The following is a 23,139-nucleotide window of genomic DNA, read 5'->3' on the forward strand; positions in this document are numbered from 1 at the left end:
ATGGCGACATCCCAGAATGAGAAAGTGATGGAATTCCTCACCTGTGTGATCTGCCAGGAACTGTACACAGACCCGTGTACACTGACGTGTGATCACACATTCTGCAGAAAATGTGTCACCAAGTACATACAAACCAGACCAGATGCTGTGCAGTCCAAGACGATACCATGTGCCTTCTGTCGACAAGATACCAAGGTCCCCCACCCCAGCAGGCCAGTGGAGGAGTGGGCGGGGCAGATCAAACCCAGCATCATTATACAGGGGCTGATTGACACCCTAGGGACTGAGGGTGGTGTACCAGGTTAAGTTCAACCAGAAGTAACATTCATATGGATCAGTTAATCATGTTCATCGAAAGATAAATCTATGACAAAAAGATCTTAAAACGTATTAATCAGAAATGATGTATGTCAATCCAGTTTGATGAATTAATTGGTGGAAGGTTAGCCAAGTGAACAACGTAAAGGTACAACCAGTTGTAATATTTAAGTTGATTTAATCACCTGTGTTTATGATATGGTATTTATTCATGAGAAATTGAAACTTGAAATAGTTCATCAAGTTGGATCGGTTATTGAACTTAAAATAAAGACTGTTTACATGCTTAGCATTCCCATATTGGTTTGTTTTAGAAACAATACAATCGTTTTTCTGTTCACAGAGACGTCAAGCACCTGCTGCATGATCTGTCAGCAACTAGGGGAGACAACTCCAGGTGCCTTGTGGTGTCCTGAGTGTGAAGTGGTCCTCTGTGACAGATGTGTGAAGACACACCGGGTGAGCCCTACGTCACAGAACCATGACCTGTGTGACCTGTCATCTAGGTCAAAGGGCAGACGGAGGGTCAAGTGTACAGAGCACAAGAGTAACAATGTAGAGTTCCACTGTAAAGACTGTCAGAAGGCTGCTTGTCAGACCTGTTATATCACCTACCACAGAGCTTGTAAAACTGTCGTCACCATTGACTCAATGAAGCCAGAGATGGAGGCAGCACTGCTGGAGAAGAGATTTGACATGGGGAAGAGACTGAAGGTGAGGTCGAAGAAAGTAGAGCTGAAAAATAAAAAACTCAACACTATTTTTAGAGCTAAAGAGTCAGCTGTACAACATATTAGGTCAATATGTCAGACAGCTATAAACAAGATTAAACAGAAAGAAACACAACTCTTGGATGAATTGAATCACATTACACAGACGTACACCGGCCAACTCCGCTCTGGTGTGAAGCTTGAAGAGATTGAAATGCAGATGTACAGACAACATTGTGAGTTCATTGACCAGGCCTTGGTATCGGACTGTGAGATGGACCTGTATGACGCGTATCAGGCCTGGGAGTTGGGGGCTGTAGAGATGGGGGATGTCAGGGACACAGATACAGCAGACACCTGGAGAATAGATAACATCAGGTTTACATCAAACGCTGAGCATGTCCAGCACATCATATATAACCTACATCTGGGAAAGATTCACGTCACATATCAGGATCAGAAGAAATGTCTGCTGTCGCCTGTGCTAGTTGGAATTACAGACGGGAGGATGGCGGGTGATGAGAATGAGCCTGATCTACGCGACGTCACAGTCCTGGTTGTAGACGGTATACAGACTGTTGTGGTTACCGACATGAAGAATGAGTGTGTAAAATCTTTCTACACAACAAACAACCAGCGATGTCAAAGTAAACTTCCCCTTGCTGACCTTCCATGTGGTGTAACACAGTTGAAGGAGAAACAGGTGATGGTTGCTGTCCCTGCATCCCGTCAGATTGTAAAAGTAGAAGTAACCCCTGACCTGGCCCTGCTCTCGTCCTTCACAACAAATAAGGTGTATTACAGTCTCGCTGTTCTGAATCCCTCCTGTCTAGCAGCAGGTGGATACGGCGTTGTTGATATCCTGGACATGGCGGGGCACGTGCTGAGGACACTCACTAAACGCAACAAGACCCTGTTTACTTTCCCCTACTACATGTGTGTCAACAGCAAGGGCAACATACTCGTGTCTGACGAGAGGAAGAAGTCTGTGACATGTCTAACTACAGAAGGCGATGTTGTGTTCAAATACGCACCTACCGGAGACAGAGCGCTCAGCTTGCCTCGTGGCATCGCAACTACCAGCAAAGGAGACATTCTGCTTGTAGACAGGAGCACCAATGAAATGATTCAGCTGACAGAGTCGGGGGAGTTAGTTGGAGATGGTCTCAAGTCAAAAGACGTGTGTGATGTATTCTGTGATAAATACGGATTCTTCTTTCTGTGTACAAAAACGGATGTGAGAGAGTATATGTTAGTCTGATAGAAAAAACAAAACAATCATGGATTGTGCATCATGAGGTTATTCTGAAAAGGTTATAAATTTATGTAAAGAGAATAGATCGAGTGAAAGAGTAGAATACATAATAATAACAGTCTTGGGTATCGCTTTTTCAGTCAAGCAGACAAACGATATTCAAATAGGTTACTTCCTGCAATGAATAATCCACGTGATCACAAGGTGAAAGACACCAGTCGTGACAGTTGTTATAGAGATACTTGTGGTGACATCGGCCACAGAAGGTCTACTTGGTCTCACTGTGGCAGACACAAGTATTAACATACAGTTTTGTTGTACATATGTTTTATCTATTTGAGGTCCTTTAGGTTTGTAATATTATTTTAAGTTGTTAAGAAAGTAGGTTCTTAGTTCAATATCTATTATGGGCTTCTGGATTAGTTTACTTATAATGTAGAGGGTGGTTGGGTTGGTCTGTGTTTGTGTCATTGTTTCTCCTCTTTGTTCTAACCCAAGCCTTGTTTCCATTGGCTTGTTCAAACTGTGCACTTTTCATTCATCTTGCACTTGACAATACACCAATTCAGAAGTCAGTCAACAATTTGGACTTGGACAGATCTGGCATAACTAATTCGATTATTAAGGTTGGTAATCTATAAAATTGCTAGCTAATCTCCATGTATGTATTTAAATAATAATATAACTTATGTTATCTAAGTTATGTGGAATGTTATTTCAGTATTATGAACATGCTTATCTTTGGTATGGTGATTGTGTCACCATATTACTAAGTTAATAATTAAATAAGGCTAAGTAAACACTATAAATGCTTTTCATCCTTCTTCTTTCTGTGTCTGAATGTTTGAATGAATGCGTTGATTTTTATCATTGTGTAAATACTGAATTTGTATGCAATGTCAATCATTGTATGATAGTTTGTAGTTAGTTATATTTCCTCAATTGTATTCTGTGTGTTACATTTATTCATAATTGATTCTGTAATTAGGAGCGTGCTGACAGCTACATAGCTACCACGCAAGGCGGCTGCCTGGAGAGAACAAACACCCCAGTGTCACCCACAGGGTACGCATAATTTACATGTTTGATGTGTCATGAAGTATATTTTGTAAATAGTGTATCATACCAAATGTATGATCAGGTAATGAACTAATATAGTAGTTTCAACAAAGTGGTAATTGTATTTGTAATGTTCATTGTATGTTAGAACCGTGGACCATCTATATATTGTAATCTTATCAGTAATGTCGGGATCGAGTTATCGCCCTTGATAAATCGTTTGTTTACTTCAGGCTAAGATAATGATTTTATATATCATTGATTATTAAGTTCATGTTGATGTAATGAATATAGACTATGTTTATATCAAATGAAAGGTCGCTTTGTATTGTATTAATATATGTGTGTATGAAACCTGTGTACTACTGTTTTTATAATCTTATTGTTTGTACATTACAGGGTGTCATTGTTATCTACTAAGGCAATAAAGACTCACACCCGTAGCCTGTGTTGGACCTTGTATTTGCCATCACAAAACCGGTTACAAAATGGAGCCCCCAGTGAGGATTTTTGCCTAAGAAATGTCAGCCAGCCTCTTCGTGGGATAGACAGCTCCCCTTTCATTCTGTGTACAGGCACATGTACTGAGATCTGTCAAGCCATGTGATTCCCTTCACTTTCACGGTATCTGTGACTGACTTGTGTGTATTGACATTTGTGGATACAACGTGGATATAACGTTGTGTATTTTGTAACTTGTACCTTATTCCCGTACACAAAGCATATTTCTGATATCTGGTAATTTGTAAATTACTTCCCTTTGCAATCAATCATGTAATATATTTTACATTTTACATAGTGTTTATTTGTCTTTGCCGGCTTAAGTTTTTCATTATTGTACATATATTTCAATTATTTGCATCTATGTAAGGTTTTCGTAATTGTAATTACATTCAACCTTTCTCTACATTTGTAATTATAGATATGTATCTGGCCAGTAAACCTTGTTATGCAGCATTTAGCAACTTGTGAAAACATTTTTTCGGTGATCACCAAGTTTGTATACTTTGGTATTGTGTACATTTGTTTACGGCATGTATCCTTAGTTTAGTTTAGTTTAGTTTAGTTTGACTATTGGATAAACTGTTTTGTTAGTTTCAATAAAGTTTGACCTTTCTACACATATGCAAATAAACTTGGATAGGTATTTAATAATAATAATAATCAGATTAGAATTAGTTTGGGTTGTTGTTTTTTCTGACTGCTCTACCACAGACTGACTTAGTTTGAAATCATTTTCCCAATCTGCACTTCTTTTTTTTTCACATTTACATAACAGCATGCCTTGATCTATTCCTTCGTGTTGTTTTGTGGGTCTTATATTCACACCGGGTTTTAGTTATCTTAGGTACTTTATTTCATTATGTAGCATTTTAGTATCTACTTTTATTTTTCACTGAGATTATTTTTTTTAGGAAATATTTTGCAATCAATTTTTTTATATTCCATTGCAGCTGTTTTTCTTTCAGATTGCAGTTGTGACTCGGTGATCATCTCTATTCATTTTCAGATTTCAGTTATCAGCATCTTTCAAAACTTCTGTGACTTCTGTGTCTTTGCACATCTTCTTCACATGCTTTTGTGACCTTTATTTGGATTTTGTAATTCTTCCACTCGACTGCATCGTACTCTTACATCATGAATCTTGAAGAAGAGGAGATGAAAAGTTTGTTAACTATATTTACAAAGATGGGACTGTCTCCAAAGGTTGAGAATCCGGATGACTTTAAAGCTTGGATTCAAGGAATGGCCCAACAGGAAGGACCTACTGTAAAGACAGAGCCTGATGTCAAAGGCGCCTCCTCAGCCACTAATCCTGAACTTGCTGCTCCACCTTCAACATCTGGCATAACATATCACCACTTTCCCAAGATACCATTCTTTAGCGGAGAGACTGGAAAGGACACTCCATATGACTTGTGGAAATATGAAGTTGACTGTCTTCTACAGTCAAAGACTCATTCTCTAGATGTTATACTCCAGGTTATCAGAAAATCATTGAAAGGGGAAGCCGCCCTGGTTGCCATGAAGCTTGGACACACTGCCACAGCTGAGGACCTCTTGATCCATTCTGCTTTTGGAACTTTGAGAAGGAAGGAGACCCTGATGTCACAGTTTTATGGTACTTTCCAAGGAGACAAGGAAGATGTTACAGTATGGGGTTGTCGGCTGGAGAACCTCATGTACCGGATAGCCTCCCAACGTCAGATGAGCTTTGAGGAAAAGGATGAAATGCTCCGAAGCAAGATGTGGGATGGCCTTAAGCCTGAACTGAAGTGCCTTGCTGCCCACAAGTATGATAACATCTTCAACTTTGATGAGCTCCGACTATGTTTAAGGGAAGTTGAGTTTGACATGAAGCGGGATCAAAGTCACAGCACAGGAAAGAAGACAGCTACCATAAAGATGGCCTCTACCTCTGACTCTTCTACTGCTGTTGCTACTAAGGAAGAAGTGATGGATCTTAAAGCCATGATGAGGGATATCAAGACAGAGCTAGCTGACCTAAAGGAGCAACGTCAACATTCAGCTCAAGTATTTCTTCAACAGCCTCATCAACCATCACCAGCCTCTCAAGGTACTCCTCAGACTTCCTGGAGGAGGAACAGCAAACATTATGGGAAACGGAATGGACCATCACATCAGACAAGCTCGTTCCAGTCCCAGATGCCATCTGTTATGCCTCAGCAACAGCCTTCTTACAGTCAGCCCGCGCCTCCAAGGCCACAAGCGCCATATATGCCCCAGCATATTCCACCACCACAACCACCTCAAGTTCATGGGTATGGATTGCAGCCAGAACCACAGGAACCCATCTATTGTTACCGCTGTGGATACCCTGGACATATTGCAGTTGGGTGTAGAGTGAGACTGGACCATCTTCGACGCCCTTTAAACTTGGCCAGGCCTATGGGAGGGGGCAACCATTAGGCTTTATTGGGCGCCCCAAGTATAAAGAGATTCCAGACGGACTAGTAGGAGATGCCACAGAAGTTGAGATCAGCATTGAAGGATTTCCTGTTCGTGCTCTGTTGGAGACTTGTGCTACAGTCTCTATTATATCTGAGACATTTTACAAGAATCATTTACAGACTTTGCCCTTGGAACCTATCAGTGATATCTTGGATATTGAGTGTGCCGGAGGGGAACAGCTTCCATATCTTGGATATGTGAGTGTAAGACTCAATATCATTGGTGGAGGAATAAGCAAAACTTCGGATTCGTGCCTCATGTTAATTGTTCCTGAAACAAGATACAATGCCAAGGTACCTGCTTTGCTTGGAACTAATGTGTTGCAGCATTTCTTGAATGAGTGTAAGCTACAACACGGAGCACGTTTTCTTCAGAAGGCCAATCTCCACACTCCTTGGTACTTAGCCTACAGGACTTTAGCATTACGGGATAAAGAACTAGAGCGACGAGGACACTGCCTTGGATTTGTTCGCAGCACCGAGAACAAGAACCTCATCATTCCACCCAACACCAACATGGTTATCAAAGGACAAGTAACCAAGGGGTTCAATTCACCAGTCATATGTGCTTTACCCCAACCTACCAGCTTTGCTTCATTACCACAGGATTTGGACATAGCGCCTACGCTTATATCTTACAACTATGACAGTCGGAACCCAGTGCTGTGCACATCTCCAACATTACAACTAGAACAGTAGTTGTCCCTCCTAGAGCTCTGTTGTGTGAGATTCAGCCTGTATCTATTCCGGAGCTACAAACTGGAGAACAAGGAGACCCAGATGACATCATCAACCAAGTCGATGTTGATGACACTGACCTGACAAGGGAAGAGATACAGATGGGACTTGACATCATCATGAAGTTCACAGACGTCTTCTCCAAACATGATGATGACATTGGATGTAGCAACATGGTGCATCATCGGATAGACATTGTTGATGAAGTTCCCTTCAAACAGAGACATCGCCGAATACCACCTGCAATGTATGATGAAGTTCGGAACCATCTTCAAACACTACTCTCAGCTGAAGTAATCAGGAAGTCACACAGTCCTTGGGCATCCAATATTGTACTTGCCAGAAGGAAAGATGGGTGTCTCAGGATGTGTGCAGATTTTCGCCAGCTTAATGACCGAACCATTAAAGATTCCTACGCTCTGCCGAGGATTGAAGACTTACTGGATTGTTTGGGTGGAAACAAGTTCTTCTCAGTCCTTGACATGAAAAGTGGTTATCACCAGGTGGAGATCGAGGAAGCTCATAAAGAAAGAACTGCCTTCACTGTAGGACCTCTAGGATTCTACGAGCACAATCGTATGCCATTTGGACTTACCAACGCCCCAGCCACTTACCAGCATCTCATGGAACGATGCCTTGAAGGTCTACACCTTAACATCTGTTTGATCTATCTCGATGATTTGATCATATTCTCTAACACGTATGAAGAACATAATGAACGACTCAAACAAGTTTTCCAGCGGATACAAGAATGTGGGCTCAAACTAGCCACCAAGAAGTGCAAGTTCTTCAAAAGAAAAGTTCGGTATGTGGGGTACATTGTTTCAGAACATGGAATTGAAGCTGACCCTGAGAAAATTGACAAAGTGCAACATTGGCCAACTCCTTCCAGCCCGGAGCAAGTCAGGAAATTTCTAGGATTTGCTGGCTATTGCAGAAAATTCATCAAAGATTTTGCCAAAATTGCCAAACCACTTTCAGAGTTAATGCCAAAGTCAGCTTCAAAGAAGTCAAAGCCCAAGGACGTTAACTGGATGTGGGGGGAAGCCCAACAGAGTGCTTTCAACGAACTAAAGCAGCGACTCTCCATGCCACCAATTCTGGGATATGCTGACTGTACCAAGCCCTTTGAACTACATACAGATGCCAGTGGTCATGGACTAGGTTCAGTACTCTACCAGGTGCAGGACGGACAGCCACGAGTAATAGCTTATGCAAGTAGAGGACTCAGTCGTTCTGAGAGAAATTATTCAGCACACAAGCTGGAGTTTTTGTGTCTGAAATGGTCTATCACAGAGAAGTTTCATGACTACTTGTGGGGTCATGACTTTGTGGTTATCAGTGACAACAATCCATTGACGTATGTGCTGACAAGTGCTCGATTAGACGCCACGGGTCATAGATGGCTTGCTGCTCTCTCCAGCTATAATTTCAGCATTAAGTACCGCCCAGGGAAATCCAACAGTGATGCCGATGCTCTGTCCAGGTTACCAGTCAAAGAAGACCCTGATGACATGGATGAGATTGCAAAAGATTATGTCAGAGCTATTTGTCATTCTACCCATGTGACGAATCTTGTGGAAAGTTTGTGCCTCTCTGCAGATGTGGTTGAAGAGGAAGACCTTGACTTAACTGAGGACAGATGTGAACAGAATGCCAGAGACTGGAGACGATCACAGGCTAAAGATCAAGCCCTTGTAGAAATTATCAAACACTTGAGGAATGGAGCAAGATCAGACCGGATGAACTACCTGAAGGATCCTGAAATGACATCATTGATGAAGAACTACACTCAGTTCAAACTCAAGCGAGGAGTTCTATACAGATTCGCCAGTGTTAATGGCGTAGACAGGGAACAGCTAGTTCTACCCTCTCGATTAAGAACTACGGCAATGAGGAGCCTCCATGACAATGTAGGACACCCTGGAAGAGACAGGACTGTATCACTTCTACAGGACAGATTCTACTGGCCAGGGATAACACGTGACGTGGAGACCCACCTAAAACATTGTGAGCGTTGTCTAAGGAGGAAAACAGCAACCAACATCAAAGCTCCCTTAATCAGCATCAAGACTTCCGAGCCACTAGAGCTTGTATGCATGGACTTCCTTTCCCTAGAACCTTCTAAAGGAGGAATAGAACATGTCTTGGTTGTGACAGATCACTTCACTCGCTACGCCCAAGCCTACCCAACCAAGAACATGTCCGCAAAAACAACAGCAGAAGCCTTTTTCAGCAATTTTGTCATCCATTATGGTCTTCCAAAAAGAATCCATTCTGATCAAGGAGCCAATTTTACAGGGAAGGTGATGCAGGAACTGTGCCAGCTTCTGAAGATAGAAAAGTCACGGACAACGCCATACCATCCAATGGGCAATGGGATGACAGAACGGTTCAACCGTACTCTTTGTAACATGCTTGGTACTTTGGAACCAAATGAAAAGAAGAACTGGAAGGCACATGTAGGTCCACTCGTCCACGCCTACAACTGTACCCGCCATGAGTCAACATCTGTAGCTCCCTTCTTCTTGATGTTTGGAAGACATCCAAGACTTCCAGTTGACCTTGTTTTTGGATTGGACATGGAAATTCAGGAAAGCAAGTCCATAACAGAGTACACCAAATCCTTGAAGGACCGTTTGAGGCAAGCCTATGACATAGCTTCAACAGCATCTCAGAAATCTCAGGCCAAGCAGAAGACTTACTATGACCAGAGGGCCAGAGCTGCAATGTTGGAACCAGGAGATCGAGTCCTTGTAAAGATTGTGGCCTTTGATGGAAGACATAAATTAGCTAACAGATGGGAGGAAGATGTATATGTTGTGCTGCGCCATCCCAATTCATCGATACCTGTCTTTGAGGTTGGAAAGGAGAATGGAGAGGGAAGAAATAGAGTGCTACATCGTAACCTCTTGCTGCCAGTTAGTTCTTTGCCAGTCAAAATGCCACCAGCCATTAAACCCAGACGACGACAAGTACCAATACCTGTGCCTAAGCCGAGGAAGAACACTGCTGTCGAAACAAGTGATGATCTGTCTGATGAGGAATCAGCAATTGGCTACACCCGTTCTTCAGAACCTTCAGTTCCTACTGAGATCACAGTGGAAAGGCCAACTGAAGGAGAGTCAGAAGAAGCTTTAGAAGGAGATGAGATTCCTACTGAAGAAGGGAGGGAAGAAGAAGAGCCAACTGATGATACTGTTCACCAGAACGAGCAAGATGAAGACAGATCTGAGACTGGGGCTACAGGTAGTGAGGATGACAGAGAAGAACAAACCAATATGCAGCCAGAAGATGCTTCTCAGCCACGGCGGTCAACCAGGACCAGGTCACAGCCCAGAGAAGTGGAGAATATGTTCTTTCTGCCATAAGTGATCCTGGAAATCCAGAATGGCTTGCCAGAGCCAACTATCTCAATTCTCTGCTAGCAGATGATAGGCAACACCGAGGGGCTGATACTCTTCTCGACCTTGTTAGCGGCAAGGTCAAATCATGAGACATCATTTTCCTGTGCAGGGAAGTATGTGGCAGACACAAGTATTAACATACAGTTTTGTTGTACATATGTTTTATCTATTTGAGGTCCTTTAGGTTTGTAATATTATTTTAAGTTGTTAGGAAAGTAGGTTCTTCGTTCAATATCTATTATGGGCTTCTGGATTAGTTTACTTATAATGTAGAGGGTGGTTGGGTTGGTCTATGTTTGTGTCATTGTTTCTCCTCTTTGTTCTAACCCAAGCCTTGTTTTCATTGGCTTGTTCAAACTGTGCACTTTTCATCCATCTTGCACTTGACAATACACCAATTCAGAAGTCAGTCAACAATTTGGACTTGGACAGATCTGGCATAACTAATTCGATTATTAAGGTTGGTAATCTATAAAATTGCTAGCTAATCTCTATGTATGTATTTAAATAATAATATAACTTATGTTATCTAAGTTATGTGGAATGTTATTTCAGTATTATCAACATGCTTATCTTTGGTATGGTGATTGTGTCACCATATTACTAAGTTAATAATTAAATAAGGCTAAGTAAACACTATAAATGCTTTTCATCCTTCTTCTTTCTGTGTCTGAATGTTTGAATGAATGCGTTGATTTTTATCATTGTGTAAATACTGAATTTGTATGCAATGTCAATCATTGTATGATAGTTTGTAGTTAGTTATATATCCTCAATTGTATTCTGTGTGTTACATATATTCATAGTTGATTCTGTAATTAGGAGCGTGCTGACAGCTACATAGCTACCACGCAAGGCGGCTGCCTGGAGAGAACAAACACCCAAGTGTCACCCACAGGGTACGCATAATTTACATGCTTGATGTGCCATGAAGTATATTTTGTAAATAGTGTATCATACCAAATGTATGATCAGGTAATGAACTAATATAGTAGTTTCAACAAAGTGGTAATTGTATTTGTAATGTTCATTGTATGTTAGAACCGTTGACCATCTATATATTGTAATCTTATCAGTAATGTCGGGATCGAGTTATCGCCCTTGATAAATCGTTTGTTTACTTCAGGCTAAGATAATGATTTTATATATCATTGATTATTAAGTTCATGTTGATGTAATGAATATAGACTATGTTTATATCAAATGAAAGGTCGCTTTGTATTGTATTAATATATGTGTGTATGAAACCTGTGTACTACTGTTTTTATAATCTTATTGTTTGTACATTACAGGGTGTCATTGTTATCTACTAAGGCAATAAAGACTCACACCTGTAGCCTGTGTTGGACCTTGTATTTGCCATCACAAAACCGGTTACATCACCGTAATGCTATAATTGATACTACCTGAAGTATAAACGTCCTGGGCACAAATTCAGCGAAAAAGAGGCCCCAAGAAAAAACATACTACACTGCTCAAGGCATGCATGGGACGCTGGCAACACTTACACACACACGCACGCACGCACGCATGCACGCACGCACGCACACATGGACAAAAGTATTGGTGATAAGGAGTTTAAAGGGTTCTAAATCGATTACTTTAAATATTTTGAAATATAAAATACACACGATAACCATGTATCTGCATTGATTCAACATTCTAGATTAGATAATATCCATTTTATTCATTTGTTCTGTAAAAAGGTCCGCCGTTTGCACCTTAAACACACATCATGGTTGGACAAACAAACTTGAAATCTATTGAGGCTGTGATTCTTGTCTTCAACTTTTTTGTGCATTTCATGGGTATTCGGTAATGCCAAACGTCATTGAAACTCTGTCTGTACTTATTGTCATCTAGAATAGTATGGTAAGCATTGGGTATCAAGCCCTTCATGCATTTTCTTTATGCGTATTTTAAATCTTTTATGTCCTTTTTTTGACGGATATACGCAGGAGGAAAGAAACTCTGCATATAGCTTTGTATTGCCTCCTCACTGTACAACCCCTAACAAGCTAGTGCAGCAGACAATACAGTGCATCACCAAAGAAACCCCCAAATCCCCTTCAACAATCTCCACCCTTTGTCATCAGCCTTTTGGAATTGCCAGCCATACAATTCAGAGACTCTAAAAGAAGCGGGCCAACATTGACGCCATCAAAGCCAAAGGAAAACCGCCAAACAGCCAACAGCAAGAACCATCAGGAGGTGTGTACCACATTCCGTGTAATTGTGGACATGCCTACATTGGCAAAACGTCAAGGCCCCTGAAAATCAGAATTAAAGAATTTCAGAGCTCAGTGTCCAAAGTTGATTCTAAATCACCTTTATTAGACCATGTCCGTGACGACCCCTGTCACAGCATCCAGTGAGACCAAATCAAAACCCTTACAATCAACCTCAAAGACTTCAAGATTTGAAAATTCCAAGAAGCAATCCTCATCAACAGACTCCAACTTGTAATGAACTGTGATCGAGGCTGTTACATACCTTTTGCCTACGTAACTCATTAAAATATTCAATCAGTCGTAATCCCCTTGTATATGTAACTGGTTTCAGCCCCTTGTTTATGTTACTGACATTTTTACCCGCTTGTGTACATAACAGGCTTCTCCATGCGACTAAAACCACACGTTAATTAACGTTTCGATCTGTGAACCTATTTTAACATATCGTATGCAACATATAACTCTGTTCTCGTGTCAACCAACATTAGTGTTTTGTAAATCTAACATGTAGATGAATGAGTGAGTTAGTAATTAACAAGTGCAAAAGTGAGCGTGGCTCACTAATACCCCCGACCCACCTAGTACTAGTGTGTCAGTAGTCACAAATTAAATAGCTAGGATGGGGTTCGGCAGGGTTCCCCCTAGACTCCAATATCTGAGAGTCACCTTGACTCAGCCTATGCATTTTGGGGAGTCAAAAATATTTTTTGAGAGTCAAATGTTTTATTGTATGATTAATGAAATTTAAAGTGTTCACTGTTAATGTTACACTTAAAGTTAAGTATCTTTTAAATATCATATGTCTTTAGTTTAAGTTAACAAGTGCTAATTAATGTTCTCAGGTGACTGTACTACAGAGAAATAAAGGAAAAATGAATGAAAAACAAAGTTTGTTGGTTTTATTTTTCACAATCTTTAATTACTTCACAGCTCATGAAACAATTTACAGTGACACTAATACAGGAGGAATAAATAACATCAATCTCAACTGTGAGACATAATTTTTAATCATGGATGGATATTAAAATACATTTCATGTCAGATTATAATTTAATACCACTAACTCATTTACATCTTTTATCTACTTATCTTGTATTATCTATCAACAGTGAAGTTGAACTGAAGAATTGTGAACACTCGTAATATTTTCTGGTTGAATACAGTTTATTAGCAACACCAAACACGCCCAAAGCTTAACATTTCGTATATACCATATTTATTCGTGTATAATAAACACTCGTGTATAATATGCACCCCTAATTTGGGGCAATTAAATCCTGAAAAAAATATCTCTTGTGTATAATACGCACAGACTTTTCTTCGGTCTCATTTCAGGCTGTCATGATCGGTCATCGGAAATAGCATAACAAATCCGAATTGAATTACCCAAGTTAATCCTGTTGTTACACTATCTGGTAATAAAAACGTGTTCTCTGTATATCTGACCTTATGTTTGTCATCTATTTTATTAATTTTATTTAAAATTTCATTCAATAATGTTTACCTAAATTTCGGCAAAAACATGTGTCCCTCCGATACTTACAACTTCCGTTTATCCCGTTCCATAGGTTCTGCTTAACCACATACTGTGACCGCGCAAAATCACATTATTCATCGCAAAAATGATAATATTTTCTTTTGTTTCATTTTTTACGAGTCTACACATCTAGATAAACATATGTCATGGTTAACTTTTAGTGAGAAAATTTTAAGGGTTTGAAAAATTCATAAAAAAATGGAAAATTAATAAACACATATTTTTTTCTTTTGACTGCACCCCTTCATATGACACAGATTATATGTACTAAGTTTGAGATGAATCCACTGAATAGTTTAAGAGAAATTGTGCGGACAAAGTTTTCAGACGGGCGTTAGGGTTTGAAATATTCATAAAAAAATGGAAAATTAATAAAAACAAAAAAATTCTTTTGACAGCACCCCTCCATATGACACAGATTATATGTACTGAGTTTGAGATGAATCCCCTGAATAGTTTAAGAGAAATCGCGCGGACAAAGTTTTTGGACGGACGGACGGACGGACAGACGGACGGACGGACGGAATTTTGGTATAACTATATATCCCCGACATTTTGTCGCGGGTATAATTAAAATATGATTTAATGCTGCGTTGAACAATTTTCAGTTATGCCATGGCGTGGTCTTAAGATGAAAAACACACGCGTGTGTCAATGCGTTTTTAACAATATCTAATTCCACTCCTACAGTGAAAGGTGATTGATAAACAGGCAAAGCCTATATAAATATATTACAGTATCTCCCCATTAAAGTTCGAACAAGGGTCAGTAGTATATATGTTATACAGCAGAATGAACTTGAAATTATGTCACACGAGGTATATCAGATGTAAACAGTTATTGGTGAGAAATATTTGCGTGCATGTTCATAGAGATTTTTAACTCATTGTGAAGAATCAAACAAGTATATATTACATTGTTTATCACAGACAATATCATTGGTGAATACTTAAAATAATAAGGGTCCTAACAGTGAACCTTGAGGGACAGAGGCAAGTACAGGTTTAACATTCGATTGATGTCCATTAATAACTTATATTGCTTTCTACCAGATAAGTAACTTTGGAACCATTTACAAAGAACCCCTTTATTCCACACTTGCTTAATTTCTTAAATTAATCAGAAACCTTTGTGCCAAACACGATCGAATGCGTTGCTAATGTCACAGAATATTGCCATAACTTCCTGTCCATCATCTAAGGCCTTACCTATGAAATCATAAAGATGAGTCAGTTATTGTCAATGTGACGAACTCTGTTACTGTCATGGTATCAATAGATTCTGCCAATTCCTGAACACCAATGTATTTATCACCCGAGAGTTATCGCTTGGACAGGATCGCAAATCTTGGATACCAATCTGAGATATTGTCAGTCCAGACTAAGAACCATCTTTCAAGTGGTGAGAATTATTCTCCTTTACAGTAATTATGAAGTATGGGACTTGCAGGTAATTATCTATTGTTCAAACTGTGTTACCATGTTTTGGTTTACTTGAAATGTGTTGTTTACACAGAATCTACTTTTGAAAAAATATAAAGTATATATTTAAGGAGGCCAACTTTGCCATAAATTATTTCGCTGCAATAATGTTCCATGGTGCATGTGGATTGTGGAACTAAGAAATGGTGTTTTCATCATTGTAAAACGTAATTCACATATCTAGACAAATCTTTACAAATAGGGAAAATATATTCAAAAATGATTCCTGCATAATAATGCAATAAACGGTAATTGTGTTTCCAAAATTCATGATATGTAAGTTGTTATTTTCTGATAAAAACACACATCAGATAATTACAATCTAGTCGTGCCTTCTTTGAAACCTTGGCAACAAATCATTTAACTTTCATTTCTGTAATTTCTCGGGATAACCTATACACACCAATAAAATGCTGCCTTAAGTTATTCCGGGATTTGTTCAAGCGTTTTATGTTTTGCGTTTCGAAGGTGGCAAGTCAGACTCATTTGGATTCATTCCCGAGCAAAACCCATGAGCTGTTTAATATTTATTGTAAAACTTTGTATACACATTAGGAAAGTTTGTCTATTGCTGTGTCTCTTTTCTAATTATTATTTGCATTTCCAAGACAATACCTCTGACTAATATAATGTAAAATGTGGACACGGTTCATTTCTCAACTCATAGTGAGTGAGTGAGTATGGTTTAACGCCGCTTTTAGCAATATTCCAGCAATATCACGGCGGGGGACACCAGAAATGGGCTTCACACATTGTACCCATGTCGGGAATCGAACCCGGGTCTTCGGCGTGACGAGCGAACGCTTTAACCACTAGGCAACCCGACCGCCCTCTCAACTCATAAGCTGTTTAATATTGATTGGGAATCTTTCACACATAAATCATGACAGGCACACAATTTTTAGGTCTGAGGCACCAAACTGGAATGTACGTGTGGATTTGTTGTACGCACTGAGCAATATTAGAGCTGAAAGTAAAGAGGTCGAGTCTGGACCAGACAATGTAGCGATTGATATTATTCACTGTGTAAAGGAAAAACGGGGTTTAACCGACCTGGAGATTACCCAGAGTTGGAATATAACCCAAATCTGCATGCATGCCCCATGCGAACATATACCAAGAGGGAACAAAAATGTACCAAACTATATATCAGGCTCCACAAAAGAGACAGATAGGCATTCCAGATTTAGAGTCTGTAGTCATGAAATAAGCAAGTAGTCAGCAATGATACAGAGTCATTATGCACTTTCAATGAAATTACAGAACATACGAGGACAACAAGGACATGGGGATATATTGTCAGTTAGTAGTGCCTGCAAACGCAATATAGTTGAGATAAAAGTCACTCATCATGTAGGAAATTGTAATGATCGCAGCGAACATTCCTCAATGGCTTTCAGAGTCCATGAGACGTCAGAGTCATTCAATATTCGGCGCAACCGAACAATGTATGTTGTTTATGTGCCACTTTGAAATGTTTGATACCGGCAGTGATTGATGAAACATGATATTGTCAATATTTTCATGTTAGGCGTGGGAACATTTAAGAATTGACTCTCACTTTGTGTGAGTTCATTGCAGTATGAACCTTCATATAGAGTGAGGGCCAAATTGTATGAACGTCTGAGCTTGTAACGACGTTCATAAAGTGTTAGCCCTCACTCTATATGAAGGTTCATACTGCAATAATTGTTTAATTTGAAGTTTACACGATATACAGCTTTTCAATTGGACGAGAGAGCGGTCACATGACCGCGGAATTGACGTTCATAAGTGTATGAACGACACTATTTGACGTTCATACGTTTTTCACGAGATCGTGTTCTTGAAATGACGTAAACACTGACGGACTACTTCCACATTCCTGGGGAAACCCCTGGGAACTCCCTAGCATGAAAACATAAATAAGCGTTCTTTCTGATGATTTAGAACCTTTATTCTTGGTCTCAGCGTTTCAGTTTACATTGAGAAATGTCAGAGAGCGTGACTGCATGATTGTTCACGAATATCCTCGCTGCAGCCTATCCTAATGAACAAACGAAGAAATGCACATCTAAACTATCGTAGTACCGAATCAATCCGTGCCTAGGCTGACATTGACCGTCCCCAGCAATCTATGAATTTACCTTAGTGTCTGTTTGACGTATCTTTATTCACCTTTCAATGATCGGCCAGTTGATCAATGATGACTAACACATGTAACCGCCACATGTTCATTAAGAACTTCGGAAATCTCTCCCGTCACATTTATCATGTCGGCCATTTTGACGCCTTGTACTTGATGTAAATGTATGACGAGGCGCTGTCATTGTGACTGACTTACTGAGGTATTTCTTTACAGACCTTTCTCATCTAATGAGGACACTTGTGATGCGTAAGATGTTTCTGAAGAGCAAGTTGTGCATCCATACGCCCATGTCATCTCTCTTTTTGAGGAACTATTTTATTCCGCAATATAGCTGGTTGTTGTATGGCTGTCAGTGTAAACATGAAGCCACACCATCTAAATAAAATTGTGTTTAGATCTTGGCCTACATCCTTTGAGTAACGAAATTGTGATGAAATAATTATAAGAATTGACTTTCACTTTGTGTGAGTTCATTGGAGTATGGACCTTCATAGAGTGAGTGCCAAACATTGTATGTACGTACTCCAATGAACTCACAAAAGTGAAAGTCAATTGTTATAATTTTTCATGTCACTATTTTGTACCTAAAAGGATCTAGATCTATACGCAATATTGAGTACGTATGACTTCATGTTTACACTTACAGCCATACAACAACAAGCTGTATTGCGGCAAAAAATGGTTCCTCAAAATGAGAGGTGACATGAACGTATGTATGCTCCACATGCTCTACAGGAACAACTTTTGTAGTTTCTTTACAACAAATGTATTCAAGTAATATCCTCATTAGATGAGAAATGTCTGTTAAGAAATACCTCAGAAAGTCAATCACAATGACAGCGCCTCGTAATACATTAACATCAAGTACAAGACATCAAAATGGCCGACACGATAAACGTGACGGGAGAGATTTCGGAAGTTGCTGATGAACCTGTGGCGGTTACATGTTTGAGTCCTCATTGTTCAGCTGGTCGATCATTGAAAGGTGATTAAAGATGTGTTAATTAGACAGTAAGGTGAATTCATAGATTGTGGTAGACTCACTATCATCCTAGACACGGATCGAGTCGATACTTCGATAGTTTGGGTGTGCATTTCTTCGTTTTGTTCACTATAGGTTCGGTCGTAGCGAGGATATTCTTAAACGATCATGCAGTCAAAATCTCTGACGTTTCTCGATGTACACTGAAATGCTGAGATCAAGATTAAAGGGTCTAAATGTAAAGAAAGAACGCTTCTGTATGTATTTGTGCCAGGGAATTCCCCGCGTTTTCCCAGGAATGTGGAAGTAGTCCGTAAATCTTTACGTCATTTCAAGCACACGGTCTCGTGAAAAACGTATGAACGTCAAATTGCGTCGTTCATACACTTATGAACGACAATTTCGCAGTCATCTGACCGACTTCTCGTCCAATGGAAAAGCTGTATATCGTGTAAACTTCAAATTAAAAAATTATCAATTTTTAACATTCAATGTTATAACAGAGAATAGGTAATTGGATTGGCTGACCAGACTTTCGTGTTACTAAACAGTCTGCAGTCATTCGAAAAATATACTGTACCTCAAGCAAATGGTCACATATTTCTAGCGTTGCTGAAGAGAGACATTTATCATCGAAAAAGAATGGATTCTGTCTTTTACGGATAGTTCTATAAGGCACATGAGACCGTAGATGACACACTGAACCGTTAATACTGATCTCCTTTTGGGCACATATATTGGCGCAATTATTAATGCGTATTACTGTCATCACTTTTCATCATTTAACATCCATCATCCGCATCCAGATATTTCCTGCACATACCGAATGACTGATCTCGGAAATGGGCGAGCAATGCCGATCGCTGTTATCAATGCATTGACCCAGTCAGTAAAAACGTAGATTTACCAGTATTCACATAGCTTAAGACAACACGTTTTTGAACTAGGATATTGCTTTTTATACATTGAACATAATCCATTACTGCTGTAGAAGGAAGTAACGTGTTGTAATTTCGTTATGACATTCGACCTAGACTTTGGATGTCTGTCACATGTGATAACAATGTTTACGCCCACCAGCTAGAGAGCAGAACATTCAGACAAACAGGCATGACACGGCGATGTTTTCAACTGTAGTCAACCCTGAAGGCAGGTACGACAATGTACACGAATGTCTCTATGTGCGTACAGTGATGTTTATTGCCTTTATTCTACATGACATTATTTTACTGTAATACAGTCAAGTCGCGTTAACCCGACATGGTTGGTTGCATATGATTATGTCGGATAAACGAAATTAAGTAATATCAACGTTCGTGATCGAAAATCTACACGATAGATAACGATACAAACACGTAATAAAAGAATAAAAATGAAATATTCATATTGTTATATTACATTGTTAGCGGAATATGTTTTCTAATCATGTAACCTCTAAAGCTCAACACAAAACAAATGTTACGGACTGTCTGACTTATTCAAAATACTTTAAAAAGCTTAGTCTGGAACGGAAGTCGCAAGTTTGAGTATATATATTTGTTTCCATCTTCGCATGCAAATGCGAGTAAACCTGTACCCTTTTATAAGGCAAGTTCAATTAAACCATTGTTGTTTTTATTGAGTAATATGAAATATATAATGTTTGAAACTAAAAATGTATAATACTCTATTATGAGTCCCATCCCATTATGCAGGCGTCACACTGTCCCGAAATTGACACCAGATGGACACACGATAAAGGAAATGTTCAAATTCGGCTCTGATCGTAAAAACATCGGGCCATTCGTGAGGGCATCTTAAGCCATCGTATGACCGCCGGTGGAGTGTCTCTGGCTCCGGCACCAACTTCGTGAGCGGTGGCAAAATCTTTGGCATGCCAAAAAATTGCCGAAAGACCTTGCGAAGGTTCATTTTCGTTTTGAATTCGTGTGTCCATTTTGCCCTTCGTAAGGCCATCGTGAGGGTATCTTGTCAAATCGTGTCATCTTCGTCTTTACTTCGTGTGATCATCGGTGCCATCGGGCATTTTTCGTCCAAGAAGACAATACGAAGGAAACAAGAAGCTGCCCGATTGTCTTAGGAAGGCAACACGACTACGTGAAGCCCTCGCAATGCCGTCGTGTAGCCATCGTATTATAGTACGATGACATCGAGATGGGACCAGGGTGTCGGCGAAGACAGCCGAATTTGAGTGTCATGGTAACGTGGACATGTAAAAGGCCAGCCTCAGAGCATCTTCCTCACTCAGTCCTGAGCAACTCTACAGAGCAGAGGCGTGTATAACTCCCAAAGCTTCAATCACAATTAATCACAATTCAGTTCCTCCAGAATGGCATACTTTGATGATGTGACAACCAGGAAAAAAAAGGCAGCAGCATTTCTTCTTTTGATGCACCTCTGAGAACGTGATAAGCAACTCTTACAGGCCCAGCACCTCCTCTTACAAGTAAACATTGTCTCATTTCACTTTGTCATTTCTTGCTATTTGCACCGAGTCCGTGGTCTAGTGGTAGAGCGGAAGGTCCGGGGTTAGATCCCCGACCGCATCATACCAAAAGACGTTAAAATATGGTACTTGTTGTTTCCCTGTCTGGCGCTCGGCATTAAGGGGCTAAAACAAGGACTGGTCGGGTGGAGTCAGTATACTGTGTCTGAGTGGGGTATTCATGTTAAACTGTGGCATGGTATCTCAGTGAGCTAGCACTATAAATCGGCATCAGTCCAGACTAGTACAAGCAGCCACACAAACACACACACATATATGCACGTCGCTATATAAGTGCAATCATACCCGACAATGTACTTATCTTGTTTTGCTTTTTATTTTCCAGGGCAAGGGCAAACCGAGGCGAAGGAGGAAACCGAGGTCTATGTGAGTCAGGAAATGGCTGTCTGACAAAAGAAGAGAACGCTATGGCCACTATAGCTCTCTACTAAATGAGCTGAAGACAGAAGATGAGAAGGCCTTCTACAACTACACAAGACTTCCCAGAGGCCTCTACGATGAGGTGCAGAATAGAGAAGAAGCACACATGGTACAGAAAGTCTCTCCCTCCTGGTCTCAAGCTGTCCATCACTCTACGACACTTGGCCTGTGGTGACAATTATCCAAGCCTGTCCTACAACTTCAGAGTTGCTCCAAACACCATCTCCCTCATCATTAATGAAGTCTGCGATGCCATCAAAGCCGAGTTTGCTGCTGAGGTGATCCAGTGTCCTACTACAACTGAAGAGTGGATCGCCATTGTTGAGCAGTTTGAGAAGAGATGGCAATTTCCACACTGCTGTGGTGCTCTGGATGGCAAGCATGTGGCGGTCACCTGTCCTTGGAATACTGGCTCTGTGTACAGAAATTACAAGGGCTTGGTCCTGGTCGACGCAGACTACAAGTTTCTATGGATTGATGTCGGCTCTGATTGTTCCAGCAACGATGCCAGTATCTACAAGGGGTCAGAACTGAAAGAAGGCCTGAAGAGTCCGAACAACATATTCAATCTCCCTGAAGAGAAGTCTCTACCTGGTGATGACTTTCCACATAGTAACACCCGTTTTCAATCAGAAACATGAAGCACCATGAGAGAATATTTAACTACAGACTCACAAGAGCCAGGCGTGTAGTGGAGAATGCCTTTGACATTCTGGCACACAAGTTCCAAGTTTTGCTGAGGACCATGAACCAGAGGCCAGAGACATGCAGACAAATCATTACAACTTGTGTGATCCTTCACAATCTCATCAGACTGAGATATCCAGCCACCAACAACAACCTGATGGACTTGGAGGACCAGAACCAGAATGTCATCCCAGGGGCATGGGGAAATGACAAAGTACTTCTGGTTGTTTACCATGAGAGGGCAAGGAATACTAGAACCCAGGAGGAGAGGCAAATTAGAAGATACCTGCGCCACTACTTTACCTCAAAGGCTGGTTCAGTGCCATGGCAGGACAAGATGATCATGTAATTATTCCCACAAAGCAGTGACAGTAAAATGAATACAGAGACACTAACATTGTGATGATGAACAAATTATTTTCACATATTGCATTGTAGTTTATAGCAAAATGTGTATGGAGTAATAAATTTTGTTTTTGAAATTTTGACTTATTAATAAAATAAAGGCCCAACATTTAGATAGTTTAAAAATCTCAAGTTTCCAAACAGTAAAGTCCCATACTACTTTAACATAGAAATTAAAATATGTAAAGGATTTGTAAAGTAAGGATAACGGACCCCCAAAAAGAACAAAGTGACAATTTTTATAATATACAATCTCAAGTTTCTGTGTGATATTTGCCGCTGAGGAGGCTGAGAAGGAAGTTG

At 40.1% G+C, this 23,139-nt stretch overlaps 2 protein-coding genes and 1 pseudogene across 2 annotated transcripts; all 3 read left to right on the forward strand.

The window, feature by feature from the left end:
• On the forward strand, window positions 1-2,289 carry LOC139468699 (tripartite motif-containing protein 3-like). Its single transcript, XM_071250820.1, has 2 exons — window positions 1-301; window positions 662-2,289. The coding sequence occupies exons 1-2, from the start codon at window positions 1-3 to the stop codon at window positions 2,287-2,289; spliced, it is 1,929 nt and encodes a 642-aa protein (XP_071106921.1).
• Window positions 2,290-9,583: 7,294 nt separating this feature from the next.
• Window positions 9,584-10,548, forward strand: LOC139467449 (uncharacterized; annotated as a pseudogene).
• Window positions 10,549-21,773: 11,225 nt separating this feature from the next.
• On the forward strand, window positions 21,774-22,385 carry LOC139467450 (uncharacterized). The gene has a single exon (XM_071249004.1). It carries the CDS (start codon window positions 21,774-21,776, stop codon window positions 22,383-22,385), a length of 612 nt encoding a protein of 203 aa, XP_071105105.1.
• Window positions 22,386-23,139: the final 754 nt, after the last annotated feature.

The sequence above is a fragment of the Haliotis cracherodii genome, unplaced genomic scaffold (assembly GCF_022045235.1).
Source record: "Haliotis cracherodii isolate W230 unplaced genomic scaffold, xgHalCrac1.p SCAF_2, whole genome shotgun sequence".
NCBI classification, from domain to species: Eukaryota; Metazoa; Mollusca; class Gastropoda; order Lepetellida; family Haliotidae; genus Haliotis; species Haliotis cracherodii.

What these genes read in the sequence shown, in the direction of transcription:
- LOC139467450 (XM_071249004.1), top strand. Translation starts at nt 21,774, where the DNA reads ATGAGAAGGCCTTCTACAACTACACAAGACTTCCCAGAGGCCTCTACG.
- LOC139468699 (XM_071250820.1), top strand. Translation starts at nt 1, where the DNA reads ATGGCGACATCCCAGAATGAGAAAGTGATGGAATTCCTCACCTGTGTG. An exon ending in GACTGAGGGTGGTGTACCAG is followed by an intron (nt 302 to 661) that starts GTTAAGTTCAAC and finishes TTCTGTTCACAG; the next exon opens with AGACGTCAAGCACCTGCTGC.